The 20,514-nt window shown below is 38.4% G+C and overlaps 1 protein-coding gene across 7 annotated transcripts in view; it reads left to right on the top strand.

The window, feature by feature from the left end:
• Nucleotides 1-4,009: 4,009 nt before the first annotated feature.
• TAFA5 (TAFA chemokine like family member 5) overlaps nucleotides 4,010-20,514 on the top strand; it is a 421,342-nt gene continuing 404,837 nt past the window's right edge. For 2 of the 7 annotated variants that reach the window (XM_064702790.1, XM_064702788.1), the window contains exon 1: nucleotides 4,010-5,121. In XM_064702790.1, the coding sequence (XP_064558860.1) occupies nucleotides 5,010-5,121 (112 nt within the window). In that variant the 5' untranslated portion in view covers nucleotides 4,010-5,009. The remainder of the gene's footprint in view (nucleotides 5,122-20,514) is intronic. The other 5 variants (XM_064702792.1, XM_064702791.1, XM_064702795.1 and 2 more) reach the window with 4 other exon arrangements.

The following is a 20,514-nucleotide window of genomic DNA, read 5'->3' as shown; positions in this document are numbered from 1 at the left end:
CCATAATAAAGGCTCTTTCACGTACATGTATCAAAATATCTCTGCACAAATTTTAAAGTACTCTGAAAATGAAGACTTTTACTGAACTAGTGGATGAGAACTAAGTTTCTTATGCCACAGTTTCAGATGCACGCAGTTTGCTGCCATTTAGACTAAAATTCGATTTCTGTTATTGAAGAACTGAACTCTAAATTATAATTTCATAATGAATTAAACATTCAAATTCACACTGAATCTCTTTCTTTCTTACTCTTTCTTTGTTCACAAATACAATAATTTTCTGCTTCTTGTAAATCAATAGCAAAAACTTCCCTACTAAATAAATGGTCAATATTCTGGGTACTAAACAGGTATTTAAAAATAACTGAGGCATGTGTCTATATAAAATATATTTTCTAAAGACAGCCTAAGATCTGTAAATAAAAAGAGAGCAAATCTTGTCATAAAATCTTCAACTATGAATCCATATCCCCTGACTGGTCTCTATATCAAGGAAGATGAAGAAAATGGCAATTCTCTTGCATTCTTTCTTTCTTATATTTGCTATGGTTCTAAAAGATGTGCTATGGAATTTTATAAAGAGACATATAGAGTTCTTTAACTTATTATTTGAAAATATAAATGGTTAGATAAAGTTGAGGAGCTTGCTTCTTGCTTTCCTAGTATGATGCTCTACTGCTCTTCCTTTAAAATGTCATTTGAGATATAACAACAAGTTATATTACACAGCTCTTATAAGTAATTTATGTTTTTAACATTGCAAAAAAGATTTAAATGCTGCTACTCTTTTACATCTTTTTTTTGCTCATATTTATCTCAAAATTAACAAATCTAATCAGAAATGTCTATTCAGATATTCTGTTGTTTCCTTGAAATCAACATTTAGAATCAACTGACAATTTTTATTTGATCCGAAGCAAAAACTCAGCTGTTGGCTTGAATATTATTGATTGTTAATTCTCTCTGAAGTATTCTGAGTCAGTGCAATGCCGTGTAACCTATTCACAATTTATTTAAACCTTCTATTTTCAAAGCAAATAAGCAAATTCAAAAAGAACAGAAGGTCTCTTTGTAAAGATCTGAAGAAAATTATCTACCTTCTACCATGTACATGCTTGATGCTAAATGAATGTTAAGATTTATCCTCTGCAGGTTATCCTCTCACCTGTCATAGAGGTCAGCATCACTACACAGACCTCACAAGTCTGACATCCTAGCAGAGAGCAGAGATACGTACACACACATCATTGACAAACTCTGACAGAGATACAGCTTAAAACAGCCTTCAAACTATGCCTTTTCTAGTCAATAGATATATTTTGTTTATAATTTTTCAGTGTGGCTAATGGCACGGCCTATCTTAGTAAAGAGCTTAAATATTATTTTAATTTCCTTGCAAATATTAACTCTTCCAATAGTAGTGGCAGAATAGGAGATCTGTGTCTTTGACTATATGGGAACAAATCTGATTTCTGAAAAGGGTATTTCGCTTTGATATACAGCCTTTAACTTGGGTGCCTATTTTCTATTCAGCTTTCAGACATCTGTCCATGACTTTAATAATTGTTTCTTACATTTCCGTACACACAGGTCTGAATACTGGGAATTTTTTGAGAGATTAGGGAGGCAATACAGACAGATCTCACATATTTTCCTTGAAAATCAAAGTGTGGGGACCATATCAAGAAAGGGGTAAACAAATTAATTTGAGATCAAATTCCATCACTTCTTCCTAAAGTAGGACTTTACATTGTGAATACTGTGAAATTACATTGTGACTAGGATTAAATACTTTTCAATACAAGACCCTGCAGAACAGTCAGGCCATTACTGGAGATCAACATGCACCTACAAAACAAATCAGCAGTGACCTAAAATTGCATTTTAAGAGTGGTTTTAAATCTTGTCTTTGACAATCAAATTAGAATGTAATGCTTGAAAATCTTTATTAATTTAAAATTTCTTTGTAAAGCTATTACAAGTAGTTGTACAAAACCACAAAGGCCTCAGCTCAGTGGTTCCATATTCAGTAAATGGTGCCTTACTTTCTGAGTAACTGAGTAGTTAGTTCTCCTGTCTAGTGGGAATTAACCTGGTCTCAAGTGAAGCATGTCCGTTTTCAGAATTGTCAAAGCAAGACTTAAGCTTCTGCATGAACCTTCAAGCTCTATTTAGGTGAACAGTCATCATGATCCCCACTCCTCAGACTGAAAGCTGGATGTATTTCCAAGGGAAATCCTCTTGGAAATCCACAAGCCAAACTGTAAGTTTTACTATTTAAAATTCTGTGGACTCTACTGAAAGGTGTAGTTGCCTATATACACCTACAGCTGTCCCTTATGGCTTTAGAATCTCTTGATCTATACATCATACTACATATCTCATTTCAAGACACTTTTGCTTTTTCTTTATAGTAATTTTTAAAATATGTTATTTAAGTGGGCATTCATTACTTACAGCTATAATGGAAATCAAATGTTTTCATAAATACAGAAAAATGCTTCATTTACATGTTAGTCCTGGAAATGCAATAAACAGCAGCACAACATGCAGAGGCATTTTTGTTGCTTAACATTTATTTAAATTTAATCTGAGAAGAGGAATTTTGAAAGTCCTAGTTTTTTAAAAAAACTCATGAAGTTGTACAACTTTACAACATCAAATTGAAGTAGCACTTCAGGATTCCAAGAGGGATGATGAATTAAAGTTGACTTAGAAGGAAAATTATAGTGTCTAAGTTAGGGATGGAAGGTGATATAAAGATTTTGACTCTACATATAAATGCTCTTTCAAATGATATGGGGAAGGAGAATACAGCTTAGCTTGCTTTAATGTTTGTGTTGGGCTCCATTCGAATTTTCAAATATACTGGAAAAGAAATTCCCATGAAAATATGGGAAAAGAAAGTCACATCTTGGAAGGAAATGTTCTGGTACCCAAACAATACTTAAAATTTAATCTCTAAAGCATGCTTGAACACATTAATCTGTTGCCCTACCAGTTCAGGCAGAAAAATCTTGTCTAAAATCAAAGCAATTAGATTGGCAATGTCCTCATGGTGCAAAACTGAACTTAGTTACTATTATCTAATCAAGTGCAGCTGTACCAAAAAGGTCCTTACAGCCCTGTCTTGTGAATATTGCATCATTCATATGCAATTTTAAGTTCATGTGTTTAAATGGCAAACAATCAGAAGACCTGGGGCTTCTGAAGGAATAGGAATCAGCTTCTTCATGGCATTTCTATTATGCAAGTAAAACACGGGAGGAGATAATGGGACATTTTGTGACTAAGCTCTTCTTCTAGTCTGACAATCCTGCCTGTACTTGGAATGCGACTACCTTCTGCAGAACTAAAATATTAATTTGAAGACATTGCTATGGAGACTCCGAACAGAAAAGCTGAACTACCTGGTCCCTCTTTAAATATTTAAGCTTTTAATCATAAGGGATACTGGCACACATGTGAACCCAAGCCCTCTAAAGTGGGTTTCATACCGATGCGTCGCTGCCATTTCAGCGACAGAAATCGCGTGCCAACGGCAGTGCCCATAAGGACCGCAGATGGGTGTACAATGAGGAATTGTTTCCTTTAGCATCTGTGGTCGAGTCGAGGCGCAATACATCGTGGAGATTTCGAGCCGCACCGTGCAGGTGAGGGGACTAGGAGAGACAATTCCCTGGGCCACTTCTTCTGCCGAGACCCGGCGTCAGCCGAGAGCAGATCCCCAGAGGAGGTTCGGGGCGGGCACCGCCTCCGCTCCCATCCCCTCTGCTCCCTCCGCGCCACCTCCCGCCGTGGGCAGACGCTGGGGGCCGGAGTCGGCTCTGCCCCACCGAGGCACAGGGCTCGCCCCTCGGCCCCAGCCCGCAGCACAGCCCGCTCCCACAGCGGCCCCGCAGGGCTGGCAGCTGCCTCCGCGGGGACAGGGACAGGGACTGTCGCCCCGCGGCTCCTCCCTCCCTAAACCCGGCGGGCGCCGCCCCGGGAGCGGGAACGGGAGCGGGGAGCGGTGCGGGGTTGGGGGGCGATGCGAGCCCCGGGGCGGGCGCGCTCCTCCGGCGGGGAGGCGAGCGGAGCGGCGGGGGAAGGACCGGGCTGCTCAGAGCGCTGAGCACCTGTGGGCGTGACTGCCGGCCCCCTCCTCCTCCTCCCGCTTCCCTTTACTTGAAGGGCCAGCGCTGCTGTAGCGGCAGAGCCTGAGAGCGGAGCGGGCGGCGCTCGGAGAGGACGAGACCCGCCGCCGACCCTCCGCCTCAAGTGTCCCGGCCCATCCCGCGCCTCCGCCCCGTCGAGCCGCAGGACCGGTCGGGAGGGCAGCTCAGGCTGGACAGGCCGCGGGGGGACCGGGCTGTCCTCGCCCTGCGGGCGCTGGGCCGGGGCGCGGATCGCCCTCTCTGCGCGGAGCTGCCCGCGGAGCCCTGCCCGGCGGGCGGCGGTGGCGCCGGGCTGCCCTCGCCCCTCGGTGGCCCTCGCGGCCATGCTGGCCTGGGCTGAGGGGCGGCCGCGCCCTGAGCGGGGGTCGCCGTAGAGCCGCGGGCGGGCGGGGGAGGCGCCGCGTTAGCACCGCCGGGGCCCGCGCTCCGCCTGCGGGGCTGCCCCCGGGACAGGGAGGCAGGGGGAAGGACGGCAAGCGGAACAACTTCTGCGAATAAAAACAGAAAAGAAAAAAATAAAAAAAAGAGGCTTATTCGTGGGACATCTTCGAAGCTCAGTACCACGCGAGGCATCCCAGCCGCAGTGAGACCCTCCATGCTAGTGCATCCCACCAGAGTGACAGGAGGGAAGCTGGCTGTGGCCGCTGTTCCCAAGCCCTGCTTTTATTAGAGTCGCCTTGGCTTTCTGGCTGGAAGATGATTCTTGCGACAGGACCGTGGTGCTGATGATGAACAGCAGAGTCGTTGGAAGATGCCTTCCTTGAGGATTACACGTGGAACAAGGCCATCAGTCGAGGGGAGAGCTGGCTGGTGAAATTGTCTGACTTTCCCCCCGCTGGGGAAGTGGCTTCAATGGCTCCATCTCCCAGGAGAAGCAGTAGGAAAGATGCCAGCACCTTGCCAAGCATGTCCTCAACTTTCTGGGCTATCATGATCCTGGCTAGTCTCCTAATCGCTTACTGCAGTAAGTACATATTTGTCCTGGTGCTTTTGCTGGACATAAATCTACATCCTTCCCATGTGAGGTAACACTTCAGGCGAGGGCCAAGCTCTGAAGCTGGCAGGCGCAGGTACTGTGCCTTAGACTTGCCCCTCAGCACATCGCCCCCCACTCCCCTATGGCAAAGCAGGTAGACCGGCACTTTAATACTGCTGCTTCTCAGGAGAGTGAGCTGTCCTTAGGTTGTAAATGTGGCATTTCCAGTCCAAATAGTATCATCTCCTGGATTTTAGAAACAAACTTTTTAGCGGTAGTAGCCCTGATCCCTGTTCACTGTTTATTGTCAGATGTTAACTGATTGCTCTGAGGCTGCTCCCTCCACATACACACTCTCCGAATTCTGTCCACCTTCCATGAAGGGGAGCTGGTTTGCTTATGTTCATTTTTTTAGGAAGCACATACTTCATCAAGTGGCGGATGTCTTAACATCCTGGGATCATATGTGATCCTCTGAAATTCCATAGGAGCAAATCTTGGCACTTTCTTAGCATATCCTCAGCAGTTTAGTAAGTCCATGTTGCCAGTATTAGAGCTGCATCTCAGGTTATCAGTAAAGTTTTTATATTCTTTTTTCAGGCTTGATAGATTTTCCATTAATTATAGTGTTGCAGATAAGGTATCTGTAAGAATCAAGTATTTGGGCTATAAATACTTTTAAAGGTCTTTATTTTTTCCTGCTTTTTTGTTTGTTTTTGGTAATGTTTGTTTGTTTTGCTTTCAGCAAGAATCATTTTCAAGCAGTTATATAATGTAAATAGAGTTATGCCCACACTTCAAGTTAGGGAATGCAAGTTAGTCCATAGCACCAGAGTAGGAAACTTGTAAAGAGAATAGAAAAAGCAATTTTTATGCAATAATAATATAAAACCAAACAACTGCAGTTTATCAGGAAGGACCCGCACAGCTTTGCCAAAATGAATCTACACTGTATTTTCCCACCCTGAGCTGAATGGGATCTGTAATTTACCCATGGTGCATATTGCTTTCATTAGCTGTAGCATAAAGGATTTTGCACTAGGCTTGTCTGGTGGAGCTGTAATAGGTGTAGGCTCTGATGAATAGGAAATAGATGCTGGTTTGCAGGAGCATACCTGCTGCATTTCTTAACCCTCTATTCCATTTCCTCCAGCTGTATTACGCTGACCATTTTTCCATGTATGTTTTCTGGGTTTTTTTCGAAACAAGATTGTAATTGGTTAGGAAAACCTTTAATTCACTTCTGTTTTGTGTATTCCAGGGGTTCTTTATACTGATGACACTGGAAGTGAATTATGCCAGAAGGAATAACATATGTTGTAATAGTTTGGGGGGTTTTTTGTTATTTAGCACATTTTGCATTACAATTCTCATTAATAAAATTATATTAAACAGGCCACACTTCTAATAATATAATTTTGTACATAATGCTGTATTCAATGTGATAATGTAGAGGATATACTAAAGAACATAGTGAGTTTTAAAATAATTTATTGTATCATGGGAGTGCATATTACAGAATGAATAGTTCAGTGACAAAGGGAATTCAGTTTGGTATTAGTGATAGGAAATATTTTGTTAAGTTTGTGTTAGAAGTGTCCAAAGCATCACAGGCTTCTTATGAGAAGATATGAGATTTTCTCATACATTTTCAATCAGCATGGCCTCAAAAAGAGTTAACTGTGAACTCTGACACTTCAGAAATTATTTATTTTCAGCAATAAGAAGTTTGACCGTGTTTTATCCTAAGGAATGTAGTCATACATTTGAATTGTTACATATTGTTCATTGTTTACTGATGAAAAATGCAAATGTTGGTCAATAATCTCAAGGCATTTTTTAGTGTGCTTAAAGATCAGTTTCTAATTATTTCTTCCAGACAGTGTAGATCGTGTTCCTCAAATATGTAGTACACTCTTCATGTCATATAGCACTGAAAAGCACCATGCTGCTTAAAATATGCAGTGTCAAAACACTCCACCATTTATGTAATGCTTCACTGATTTGACAATTGCAATTCCAAATGTTAATGAAGCATCATGAACATTTTCTCTAGTGGTAGTATTTGAGCATTGGAAAAAAGTGGTTTTTGCTCTGTGAAAAATCAAGATAAAAAAAAGTGAAGCTATTTCTAGGTAAAGCAGCACTTCAGATTTTATGAATTCTCTTAAAAATCAGCTAGAGTTTAATGAGTCTTTTTACATCTGATGGTTGTTTTTGAAGAAAAGCAAATTTAGGTTTTGGGGAGTACATGATGACTTTTAAAAATGTTTTAAAAATAACTGGATTGCCATATTTCTTAGAAAATAAAAGAAAAGAAATTTGACTATGTAAGGTGGTCTCTATTTTCCCCCACACCTTATTGTCAGGAATACAGAAGTATAACCATACAGGTGAATATATTATCAAACTAATTATAGGAACTTAATATTTTGTTATCTCATTGTATCATTCTACTGAAAACAAACCCTGCAGCCTCCAAAACAAAATCTGGAAAATAACTTTTCCATTTTTCCTTTCTTAATAACACTGTAAATACAATTTTTGATGTATCTTGCCTATTTCCATTTTTAATGTTAGTCTGAAAAAACTTATTTCTGAATCAGTTATTTGAACATTGCTTCTCCTTCTCCTAATTAGTTTGTGAATATTTTTTTTCTGGAAGTGTATTTGTTGTACAATAGTCCTTCCTACTACTGGGAGCAACCAGTAAACACCATACTCTAAGTTCCACTTGACAGATAAGCATATTAGTAAAGAATGTTCTGGATGTACATGTACAACCCATTAGACTTTCATTTATGCTTTAGTTTCTGAAGCCCAATTATATTCCTATTGATGTGGTAAGATGATAAACTGATAATTTTTTCTTTCTTAAATGTTTAGATTATACTTAGGGATAATGGCTCCATCCTATGGTGGAAGAGAAACCTGCATCAAATCAATTAGGTTAGTTGCTATAGTGATAAATATAATGTAATATTCTCCATCTGAAGGAAAATGGTCTTATTTGATGGGCTCTCAATAGAGGAAGGCAGAAACAAAGTAGTAGAAATAGACTGTTTGTGGTCCTTGGTGTGAGCAACAAGGAGTTATTTTGCTAAGCAGAAGACTCATTAAATGCACAAACAGCCTCAGAAGGCTCTCCTGGTAGAGGGTGGCCACCTTCAAGGCAATTCAGAATTAAAAGTGTTGTGACATTTTATGATTTCATACATGTCTCTCGCATACTTGCTTAATAAACAGTAGTAAACCGGAGAGAAGTACCTACAGTGAATGCCTCACGTTGTGTTTTTTACTGTTGTAAGGGTAAAATGAATAGATTTGTTGGGGTTTTTTGTTTGGTTGTTTTCTTTTTCTTCTTTATAACTGGAGTATTTTACCATGCTTGAAAGTTTTGTCAAATTAAGGAAATTCTATGTGGTATCACAGCTGCCTGCTACATCAGGAATCTAAATAACATAGTTTTGATCCAGAACTACTTCTTAGTGCATTTATTCAGTTGACTTTGCTATAAATACTGAAAGGCTTTTTATATGTAAATGGTAACTTTTTAAAGCAATATAGGAATCAGCTTTTAGCAAATTTGTGACAGTTACAAGCTTTTACTTTTCCTTTTTTATACTGTTTTCTAAGCCTAAGGAGTAGAACTTTAGAGCCCTGTGCTGTTAAGTTAATACTTATGAGGGTAAGTAAATGGATTTTTTTAAAAGGAGCTACCAAAACTGAATGGTACTTGGAAAATTGACCTCCTTACTTTGAGTACAGTATATGGAAAAGAGCAGTATGAAACCCAGCATTTATGCTTACTAAATAATGATAGTACTAGGAAAAAGGAATCTAAAAGTCCAAAATGCAAAGTAAGTCACATAACACAGAGATGTTTTTGCTGTTGCTGAGCAGGGCTTGCACAGAACCAAGGCCTTTTCTGCTTTCCTTATTGCCACACTGGTGAGGAAACTGCAAGTACATTGCAGGTTAGGAGGAGGCACAGTCGGAGCAGGTGACTCCTACTGACCAAAGGGATATTCCAGACCATGTGACATCATGCTCAGTGTATGAAATGGGGGGGGAAGAAGAAGGGGAAATTTGCAGTGATGGTGTTCATTTCCATTGTTGCAAATGATGGAGCCCTGCTTTGCTGGAGACAGCGGAACACCTGCCTGCCCAGGGGAAAGGATGAAGTAATTTCTTGTTTTGCTTTGCCTGTGTGCATGACTTTTGTTTTCCCTATTAAACTATCTTTCTCTCAACCCATGAGTTTCCTGGCTTTTACCTTTCTGATTCTTTCCCCAGTCTTGCTCATGGGGAGAGAGTGAGCAGCTGCCTGGTGCTTGGTTACTGGATGGGGTTAAACCACAAAAAAATATTATATTAACCTTACCTTAAATTGAGATCCTGCTACTTATTGGGTAGACATGGCTCATTTGAGAAATGCCTTTTCATTGTCCTGTTCTGGAGTTGCTTTCTGTCTAAAAGACATGGGCTGCTATGGTCTCCAGGTCTTATTGTTTCCTCATTTGAGACTGCCAGCAGGAATGGCAATTAACTGTGACTGTCATCTGGCCACTTCTACACCAGGGGCTACCATGTCATCATGCATAGGCTACTGAACAGCTGTTAGATGGTAAATAGTCACTGCCCATTTATGTTGGATGCAAACAAGTCAGCTCTGAATGAAAGCCTGCAGCTCCTGTTATTGATCTGTTATCATTCAGGTCCCTTCTGTTTTCAGAACTGAGAACCACAGATTTTTTAAAAATCTGTTTACCTGATCTGTAATGTTATTATATTTTCTGCAAGAATTACTGTGTATGTATTTTTCCCAAACTCTGTATGCAGAATGTGACATAGAGAACAACTGTTGTAAGTCGAACTTTATCAGTCTAATTTGTATATAGAAAGAATAATGCTTTTATGAAATTAAATAGGATAAGTAAAATATTAGAATTCTGTTTCTTTATGTACTGTCCCAGTTGCTCCTTTTGAAGCAGGCTCAAGTTTTGTGATAAAATCAATTCTTAGAACTTCCTGGCCTCTACAACATACTACCGGCCAATGTGGGTACCAAGTTGACACCGAGATTGTCTCAGCAGTTGTGCTGTAGTCTGTCCAGATGATGTATTACATAGAAGTCCTTGGCATCAATGCAAGAAATGTCTTCTTACTGCTTTGAATATTGAATTTGACCCTTTAAGGCTAAGTAAGCACTGTCACAATTTCTCAAATGTGTTTGAATTCTGGCAATTCATACTTCCATTGCAAGTATTACCACTGATGTGGATGGATAATGGGAAGTAGGTAAGGAGGGGAAACTAGAAGAAAATGGATATTTTCAATTAAATATGTGGTAGAGAAGCATTCCATGTCTTTCAGCTGGATTGACAAGACAAAGATTGGGACCTCTTAGACAGTTTTTTTGTGCTGTTTATGTAATGTACTATTTTTTTCTTATCATATACTATGAAGACGGTACTGGGGCCATGGAGTAGAGCTCTGCTGCTCCAACTAGAGGGTGTAAACATGAGCTGGATTAGATTTTCTTTTACTGGAGTCCCATTAATCTTTTGGTCTTTCCTTACTGATGCCACTAAAGAAGCAGTAGAAAGTTCTTCACTGAGCCTAGCCTTTAGGAGTGTGTATTTATTCTCCTCTGCTAGAAGGGGATGGTATGAAATATCTCAGTTTTTAAGATGTAATTTAGTACTTTCTTAGAGAGTGCTCTAACCATAAGGCTATTACATGGGAAAATAAACGTTAACAGCTAGTCCAGCATCTGGCATGTCAAATATTAGAGGTGTGCATTGAATGTTGTCAATAACTCCAAAATGCACTTGGATACTGAGCTTCATATAGAAGTATTAGACACATAGGCAAATCCAGGTGGGTTTGATTAGCCACAATCTTCCTGGTCTGCATATTCTTTGTTGCTAAATTCAAACTAGAATATTTCCATGCTCGATCTCATGTTTGATCGGGTGTGTTGTTCCACTGCTGGGCTGGGAATCTATCTTTTAATTTTTTTTTCAGTGTTTAAATCTAAGTTAGATTGCTTTTTGGACAGATGGTTGGCAAATATGCTTATTGTCTATGTTTTGAAAGTCATCTCTTCATGCTTTTATGTTAGCCGTACAAATAGGAAAATGTTATGTGGTGACTATTTGAAAATATATGACCCGTACTTAGACCATGTTTTCCAATATTTTTGGTACGGAGGTTTATTTCAAAGAGTTTTTGCATGTTTTTCAAAAAAGGACTGGTCATGAATAACAAGTCAAATGGTAGAGGGTTTTGCATCTATGTGATCTTTGGATCTCTTCCAAACCATGTGGCCTGTGTATTATTTTGATCTCTGAATGGACTGCGTCTTCAAACACTTGATTGCTTTCAGATAAGAAGAAATCCTCTAATTGGTGTGAGGAGTATGACTATTTTTTAAAAGGGTCTCTGAGCAATAACCCCTTTGGGTTATTGCTCAACTTCTCCTGAGTTGCATCCACTTACTGAATATCATCTCTGCTTTTGCAGTGTTAGAAGTCCTGACACTTCTCTTCATTGCCTGTGGAGCACTACAGCAATAAGGAGGTTGCTTCTCTAGAACAAAGTGTTATTTATTTTGCCAAATTGTATCTTGTTGTTGGACAAAACATAAATATATGTAGAGAGACCTCTAGCTTAAATTTTTCTTTTTACAGTGCCCTTCAAGACTGTCGGTTAGTGTGACTTATTTATAGTTCTGATGTTTTTTTAGTTTGTTTATATATGTTTATTTATTTTGTATATTTCTGCCTCTTCATGTGATGGAAGGGACCTTTAATGTTCAACTAGTCCCAAACCCCCTGCCATGGCCAGGGCCACCTTCCTCTAGACCAGGTTGCTCAGAGCCCCAATCAGCCTGACCTTGAGCAGTTCCCAGAATGAGAACTTTTCTGAGCAACCTGTTCCAGTTCCTCAACACCCTCACATTAAAGAAGTTCATCCTAATATCTAATGTGAACCTCCCCTCTTTCAATCTGAAGTTACTAATGCTTTAAAATATTGCCCCTTATCCTATCACTAAATGACCAAATAAAAGGTCCCACTCCTAGGCTGCCTCATTCTCTTGCAGCCCAAGTTAACCCATGCCTTTATCTGACCCTTGGCTTCAGAATTCTCCTCCACTGTCATATCCTGCTCTCCCAACAGGAGATGTTTTAACAGGGCAGGATCTTATGATGTTTTTAGGATCACATACCTTACATAATAAAGCATCCTTCTGCCTTTGCTTGCAACTGACAGTAGCAATTTATGCTATGACCCCATTGTTCATTGTAGTGTTTGGAAGGTCTGTCAGAGACAGTGGGACTGTCTCTGTTTTTGTTTTGTGTGGAGGTTAATTCCAGAACATAGTTAACAGATGTGTTCTGTTTGTATTTTCTGTACCAGAAACAGCCCAGAGTAAAAGCCAAGAACAGAATGCCTACGGGATCAGAAATATTTTAGATTGCAAGTTATATTGATTGGGTTAATTCCTGTTTTTCATCCATTGTAGGGAGATTTTCAGTGACCAACTTTATTTAAGCATAGCTTTAGAACCTGATGAATCTGTTATGTGTCATCTGAGAGAAGGGTCCTTAATTCTTACAGAAATGAGAAATCACTACATATGGAAAAGAAAATAATCACTACATATGACACTAGTCTAAAAAAAAGTAAATGGAAATGCTTTCTGAGTTCTTGCTAATCGTAGTATAATTTATGATGGCTTTGACCTTTGCTCTTGGAACTCTTTTTTTTTTTTTTTTTCTGATCATCTTATAATGCTGATCTTGACAAATGTGTTTTAAGAGATGATAAACTGACAAATAGAGATACCTTTAACCCTGAATACCTCTGTCACTCTTCATACATTCAGCTGTCAATATTCCTTTCAGGGGATATTTAATTTTTCCATTGAACTAGACCAGTGGAAAGTTTGGCAGAACATCTTAGCCAGATGACAGAAGTGGGTTTAAGCTAAGCTGTTGTAGTGCTCATTAAATGGTTCAGCTGAACGCAGAAATGTTGAAATGCTGTGAGAACAGTGGCTTCTGGCACTTCTGGCAGACCCAGAGGAAGCCCACAGAAGTGATCAGGGGGCTGAAGCCTATGAAGACCAGTAGAGAGAGTTGGAATTATTCAGCCTGGGGAAGAGAAGGCTTAAGGAATTCCTTACTTACAACCTTGCAGTATAACCAGGGGGCTTGTGAGAAAGATATTTTACCAGAGGCTGTAGTGGCAGGACAAAGAGCAATAGTTTAAACTGAAAGAGAGTAGATTCAGTTGGGACATAAGAAGTCTTTTGCTGCGAGGGTGGTGAGACACTGGCACAGGTTGCCCAGAGAAGCTGTGGATGCCCAGTCCCTGGAAGTGTTCAAGATCAGGCAGGCTGGGGCTTTGAGCAGCCTGGTCTAGTGGAAGGTGCCCCTGCCCATGGTGGTGGGGGTTGGAACTAGATAATCTTAAAGGGTCCCTTCCAAACCAAACCAGTCTATGACTTTCGTTCTCTTGCTCTAAATTAAACAAATACAAATGTAATGGATATTGAGAGTTTACCTGTTACTGATACAATTCTCTTGTATTACTGAAAGGGTTCACCAGGTTCTCACATTTTGAGCCAAAATGAACCTTCTATTTAATTAGACCTTGGGTATACACTTTCCTTGGGTGCAACCTAAAAAAAATGTGGCTGTTTCTATTATTTATTTTGTATACTGAACAAATTCCAATGTAGTTCTGCATATCAGCTTGAATCAACAAATAGAAAATTCTTTCCTGAATTGAACTAATATAGTAACCTGAGTTATTATTGAAAATAATTTCGTTGAAAAATATCAGAAAGGTTTTACAGAGCTTTCTAAGTATCTACTGTCAGTAATGCTCTATTGAACATTCATTCTAAGGTGAGAGTATATATGGTTTTGTGTATATATGTGCTCAGTAAAAACCATATCAATATTTAAAACAAAAATAAGAGGCTTTAAAATTTGATATCACCAAATGTTTCTGAAAGGTAATAATTTTGATGAAATGACCTGCTCTAAAGCATTTTCGTAACATGTGCTTGTAGAGCATAATATGTGGAATTATGATTCCACATATTATGCATATAAATATGCATAATATTCCACATATAAATGATACCTTTTAAGGTATCATTTTAAAGAACTTTCACAGATATTTTCATTTTAAGTTACCAGCTCCACCCAGGGAAACAAACAAACAAACAAAACCACCAAACTCAAATATAAATGTTCTGAAAGTTAGATCCTTATAGATTAAAAGATACAGCTGACAAAGAATTTCAGTTTCATCTGAACAGGATAGGTTTTTCCTTATTTTAGATTTCTGCAGTGTAGTCATCTATATTTACCATATAAAAGTCAGTGAAAGCATAAACATTTTCACAGTGCAGTTCATGTGACCTTTTTAAGATACATGATAGAGATTAGAGTTTGATGTAAATTGTGCTGCAGAAGTGCTTGTCTTTGTTGGCAGATAGACAACTTGCTAAGATTTTAACATGTGTGTTATCACATTGATCCAGTCCATCATTACAACATTTTTAGGATGTTGCTCTTCCTATTTTCAAGGCCCACATTTAATATTAAAATGTTTAATGCCAAGTAACTGGTTCAGTATTTCTATAGGGAAGAAAAACACAGAAAAATTGGCTTGTGATACAGATTGATTAAGACTGTAGGTCAAGGTACTGAATTAATGCAGCAAAGGATTTGCACAATTTGAGGGATGTAGTTGGCATAAATTACTGAGATTTTCTGAGGATATCTTTGCAGTTTTAATTCCAAATATTTTTTGCAATGTTTTGTCTTATTGTAAATTCTTCAGTTTCTTTGACAGTATTGTCACACTTTGGACACTAAAAATTCTGTCTTCCCCCAGAAGTTGGAACCTATGTGAATTTCAGTGTGTACCAAAGGTTATCAGCTTTACCATTCCCTTTTTTGTCTTTTTTAAGCCTCTTCCATATGAAACAATATTGAACACATTTTCACCATGCAAACTTTTATAGTGGGGTTAAAACATTTGAAACACCTTCATCTACTCATGACTTAGGTAAGAAAAGTTTTAAAGGTGAACAGTGTGTACATGTTTATAAGAAGCTGCAGGGACAAAGAAGACCTGAAATGCTTACCTTGAATATAAAAGGAGATATGAAGAAAATAGAAGCTTAGTATGAAAAATGTTGTGGTTATTTTTGGAAGGATATTGAGCTTTATAACCCAAGATGTTCCTTCAGTTCTCCATTCTTCAGTCTAAGTGCTATTTCTACAGTCCTTTTCATCTGGAGAGATTTGTTGCCTTCTATAGCTCATTGTTTTATAAATATGTTTTTGTTCAAGGAATATATTGCTTTTCGCCTTTTTTCACAGTAAATATATCTTCATGGATTCTTTGTCTTAAAGCTGTTCAGTTCTAGTTGTGCCTGTGTAACTAGAGACCTCTACTTTAATCCTGTCTACAAATGCAGAATGCCTTACTCATCATGGCTTAGAAATGGTGTTCTCCAATTTAGCAATCACACTAAAAAGACCCCAAACATTGTTCCTCCCTCCACCCCACCTCCTGTTGGAGGCACAAAACATTGTGGGTTGAGAGAAGAACAATTTACTAAAAATAGAAATGAGATAAGAAATGAACAGTAACAGCAACAGTGGTAATAGAAGTGTGCAAAAGAGAGTGATTCACAAGCAAAAATGGTCATTGTGGACTCTAGGAGAATAAACAAGACCTGACAGTTCCCCTGCCATCTTTTCCTGACCAGGAGGGACCCCTTCTCCCCAGAAGTGAGAGTGCCTTTCCCCTTCACCTAGCAATGACCTCGGGTGGTAGGGAATAATCTCTCTGTCCTAGGCATGCCCCCTCCCAGCTACTGCTGAAAATTAACCCTGACGTTTGATGGCAATGTAGGTATTCATTGTTATATTGTAGGTATACATTGGAATATTCTTTGGTATAAATAGTACACTGGCTTCATAGGATTGGCATTGTACTGACAATAGGTAGTATTAAGAATCATTCTCTGTTGTTTTCTCCAATAATTAATCTCTTTATAGAGGAAAAGGTTGTCCTTTAGAATCCTCAACTTCACAGAGTGAAACTAATCTTTTCCTGTAGTATTTTAATTTAAGCATAGACACAAATATCAGATGTTGCACCTGTCTCATTTTCTTAGTAAATTTCCTGGAAATTATAGTTGTGTTGGTTTTTTTTTTGTCTCCATCAAAGACCAAACATGTAGAAAACAAGAAAACATCTCCTACATTATCTAATTAGAGCACGTTCCCAATTTATTTCACTACCTTTCCTTTCACAGTTTATAATAAATGATAACCATTTCCTTCCTGAGGGCTTCCTTTTGAATTTAGTGTTCAGTGTTGGCATTGAGTTCCAATATTAGTTTTCTATCTTTCATACTTTTCAGTTTTGCTTCCTTATTTTTCTTATCTAAGGTCAGGTGAATTGCCCCTACTGTTTGTCTTGCCACTTTCTGAAGTGCTTTTTTGTTAGTTGGCATGACAGGTACTGCTATGTGAATCACAGTTTGTCAGTGACTTCTCAGACAAATTAACTTGATATATGTGTAGAGAATTTTTCTCCCAACTGCTAGATCTGCAGAGATTTGAGAATTGAGCTTTTTGATCTTGTTTTTTTTTTTTTCTTCCTACATCAGGTTCTCTGAGCCCAATTATAAAGTCTGTGATACAGCATACTGTAGTCTTGAGTCTAAGTACCTTGTCAGAATTTAGTTTAAAATTTCCTCTGCTGTTTTCAATTATTTTGGAAGTATATTAAGCAACAGATATGATTATGCACAGAAGGTTAGTAGTACTGAAATGCTGAGGAAAAAATATGCTTTCAGTTTCAGTGCATGTAATTTGAACAAGCCTTTTAGATTGCCAGAATGCTCGTAGATGTGATGGTTATGTACCAGTTGTTATGAGAAGAGCCCCTAAATTTCAGATAGCTGTCAGTATTGCTGAGAACCTCCTCTATGTTTTCATGTGACAAAGGACACCTATGGTTTGGCTGAATAGTATCAATTTTTCCAGGAACAGAAACAAATGTTTGAAAAGTGAATATCAGAAATGTAGAACTTAAATCATGGCTAGTTGGTTTTCGTCTTTGTTTGAAGGTGATGGTGGCATGAAGCATATGGAATGACAATTACAGAGCTCTTCTGTAAAGTCAAATAGCAACATTTCTGAAGTATGCTTTTGACCAATTTTATGTTCTTACTTTGCTTCTGATTTACTTTTCTCAGTCTATATTTCTATAAATTCACATATTTAATGTAACAGTGTAACACTGTAGCTGAACTTAAGGGATCAAAATGTTACATTTTTCCCCCACATCTCTAAATCTGCACCTTTTTTTTCTTTCACAGAAGATCAGAGATAGTGCCGTAAGTTGGTGTTGTTGCTTCTGTTTCAATTTTTAATTTAAGTTTATTTAGAAGGGAAAAATACACATTTCCAGAAATTATGGAGGAGTAAAATTTTGAGTTAAATCAGGTACATGTGATGGAGAACTGTCAGAGAAAATTCTGTCATTAAATAATGGAAGTTTCTGAATCCGCACTGAAGCTTATCTGTGTGTTGGTTGCTTTCCCTCTTACCTACATCTCCCTTATCTTATGGATAGCTCTTTTTTCTCCGTCGTGTCTTGGTCTCCTATTCAGTTCTACATAGTTTTTCTGACACACTTTCACAGTTCAGATAAAAACAAAATAAACAGAGGGATAAACACATGGGAAGACCATTTGATACTCTGGATCACCCACTTCAGTTTTGCCTCAGTGGAAACAAATGTGTCTCTCTGGGTGTTTGCCACAGGCACCTGAGTCTGAAACATTACTGCTAGTTGGGAAGCTGTCCCTGCTGAGCGCACACACTTGTGCCTCCTTGCTCAATGCAGGAACTCTTGTAGTGCAGGAATTAAAGTGGTTGCAATCTGTCAAAATGTTCGTTCCTACTTTTGTAGTATTTTAGCTGAGAGACAGGAAAATCAAGACCTTACAGAATGTGTATTGGCAAATTCATTTACTTGCTGTGTACACTTAACAGGAATCTTGGCCACAAGGTTCATGAAATGTTGCAGTGCTTGCATCTATAAAATGCAATAATGATAACCATAAAAGTGTATTTTCTCCTGCAAGGAAAGTAGTTCTTGCTGGGACTGTTCTCAAACAGAATGTATGTTTTTTGATACATTTAACACCTACATATATTAACAGTTTATATAATTCCAGGAAAAATACCACAATGCTGATTTCCTAAAAACAAGGAACTTAAGCAAGTTTAAGTTCACAAGATGAGGAATGATTCATTTTATGTAAACAGTTGAAAAGCCTCTCTTTAAATCAATTGCAGATGATGAAAGAGTATTAATGGTGAAAAGAGAAGACTTCTTTTTTCTTTACTTGGATTTAAGATGACTAATATTGAAATAACACATTGGAAACTTGCAGTGGTGTCAGAGCCACTGGAACTAACAAAGGAAGAAGAGCTTCCACATATGAAATGCATACAGATAATATCAAGATATATAGCAAACTCTCAATATTTCTAACTCTGTTTAAATTAGGTATACAGCTTTTGTTTTGAAAGAAGCTAGATTTCTAAAGGTAGCTTTGAGCTATTACTTTAAATGTGCTTTAGTTCTCTGTTAATTTTAGTTTCTGTACCGCACTTGAAAAATTTTTCATCTAAATGTGAAACTTTTATGAATACCAGAAATTAGTAACTTTTGTTTCTACAGCCTATTTTGGAGAGTGACTCTGTTGTACCAAGTATAGTCCATGTACACACAGTGTAAACATAATTTTATAGTAGAATTTCTTCCCCATTGCTTTACTAGATTCTATACAGATTAAAAAACCAGATCTATGTAAGATCACACAGAATTACTAAGGTTGGAAAAGAATTTTGATATCATTCAGTCCAGCTTATGACCTTAGACCCCCTTGCCAGCTAGACCTTGGCAGTGAGTGCCACATGCAGTGTTTTATTAAAGATCTCCAGGGATGGTGACTCCACCAGCTCTCCAGGCAGCCTGTTCCAAGGCCCAGACACTCCTTCTGTGAGATCAGATGAGTCTCAATTCATTCAAGAAGATGAATCTCAATTTTCCGTGAAGAATATTGATTGTACATTAACAAGATATTTCTAAACTTAATTTTCTTCTTATGTTTTCAATAACATTGAAGAAGAGTGGTTGCTATGCGTGTTTTTGCAGGATAGGCATAATGCAACCGCTGTTTTTGCCTTTTATAAAAGATGTACTACCTCGATGAACCTAAATATTATTTTTTAAAGAGAAGAGAGTAAAAACCTATAACATAAATTCTTATGAGCAGCAAATTTGGCTGGTAGATGATCAGGCAAAAGAAACTAGTCTTTTTTTACACTTCAAGTATGAGGTACAGACTAATTATGTGAAGCTCAAAAACATGTGTCAAAGAGTTTTATGGGCCCCATTACCTTTCAGGTTCATAAAACACTGCCAACAAGCATGTCCCTCTCTCTCCTTTGGAGAATAAATAGCTCAATTAATTTATAGGAGTCTTTCCATTTTGTGTGTAAAAGAAGAAAATGAAGGTAAATTAATCTGAATAAATTGGATTTGTATTCTATTAATCTTGTGGGAATTAGTATCACTATGATGCTAATACCATCATAAAATTTTTGTTGCTTACACTTCATTGTGAAGAATGACAAACATAATTGTTTTCTTGGAATGGTAATGACTGCAGAAGTTACTGTCGTGGACCAGTGTAGGTCTTTGAAAGTTTGAACTAATCTTTGTAGACATTTTTATTACTTAGTTGGTTCTTTCGAATTTTGTCTCTTTTGAAGCTTCATTTCCACATAAAATCAGAGTTCCCTCCTCCTTTCATACATGCAGCACAGATCTGGAGAAATGATTGACCAGTTCACCAGGACCAACCCATACTTGGTAAGTTCCAGTAAATCTCAGATGAAATCCAGGGAAACTTGATATTCCATGGTGTCTGAGCCAAAGATGAGGAAGAAAATGTATCTTTGAAGCAGTGGCCTGTTATAATGCCACAAATGTGTTTGTAAATGGAAATTATTCCAGAGAGAGTTTTTTTTGAGCACTTCTGTCATGCTTCAAGCATTGTTTTGGCCTTCCTGGATTCAGTTCTCACCAGCTCTTCTATAAACAGGAGCTTTTTACAGAATTTGTTTATGTTCATACTTGGTGCAGGGTAGAGTTGAATGCTGTGTGTGGATTCTGCTTTTTGCACTTAGTAGATCTAGATCCTGGAGAAAGGTAAATAGGAGGAGTGCAACCATAGTGAGAGTCTGAAGATGGTAG

The sequence above is a fragment of the Zonotrichia leucophrys genome, chromosome 1A (assembly GCF_028769735.1).
Source record: "Zonotrichia leucophrys gambelii isolate GWCS_2022_RI chromosome 1A, RI_Zleu_2.0, whole genome shotgun sequence".
Classification (NCBI taxonomy): Eukaryota; Metazoa; Chordata; class Aves; order Passeriformes; family Passerellidae; genus Zonotrichia; species Zonotrichia leucophrys.
The sequence above is the reverse complement of the archived record's forward strand: the minus strand, read 5'-3'. Positions and strand labels throughout refer to the sequence as shown.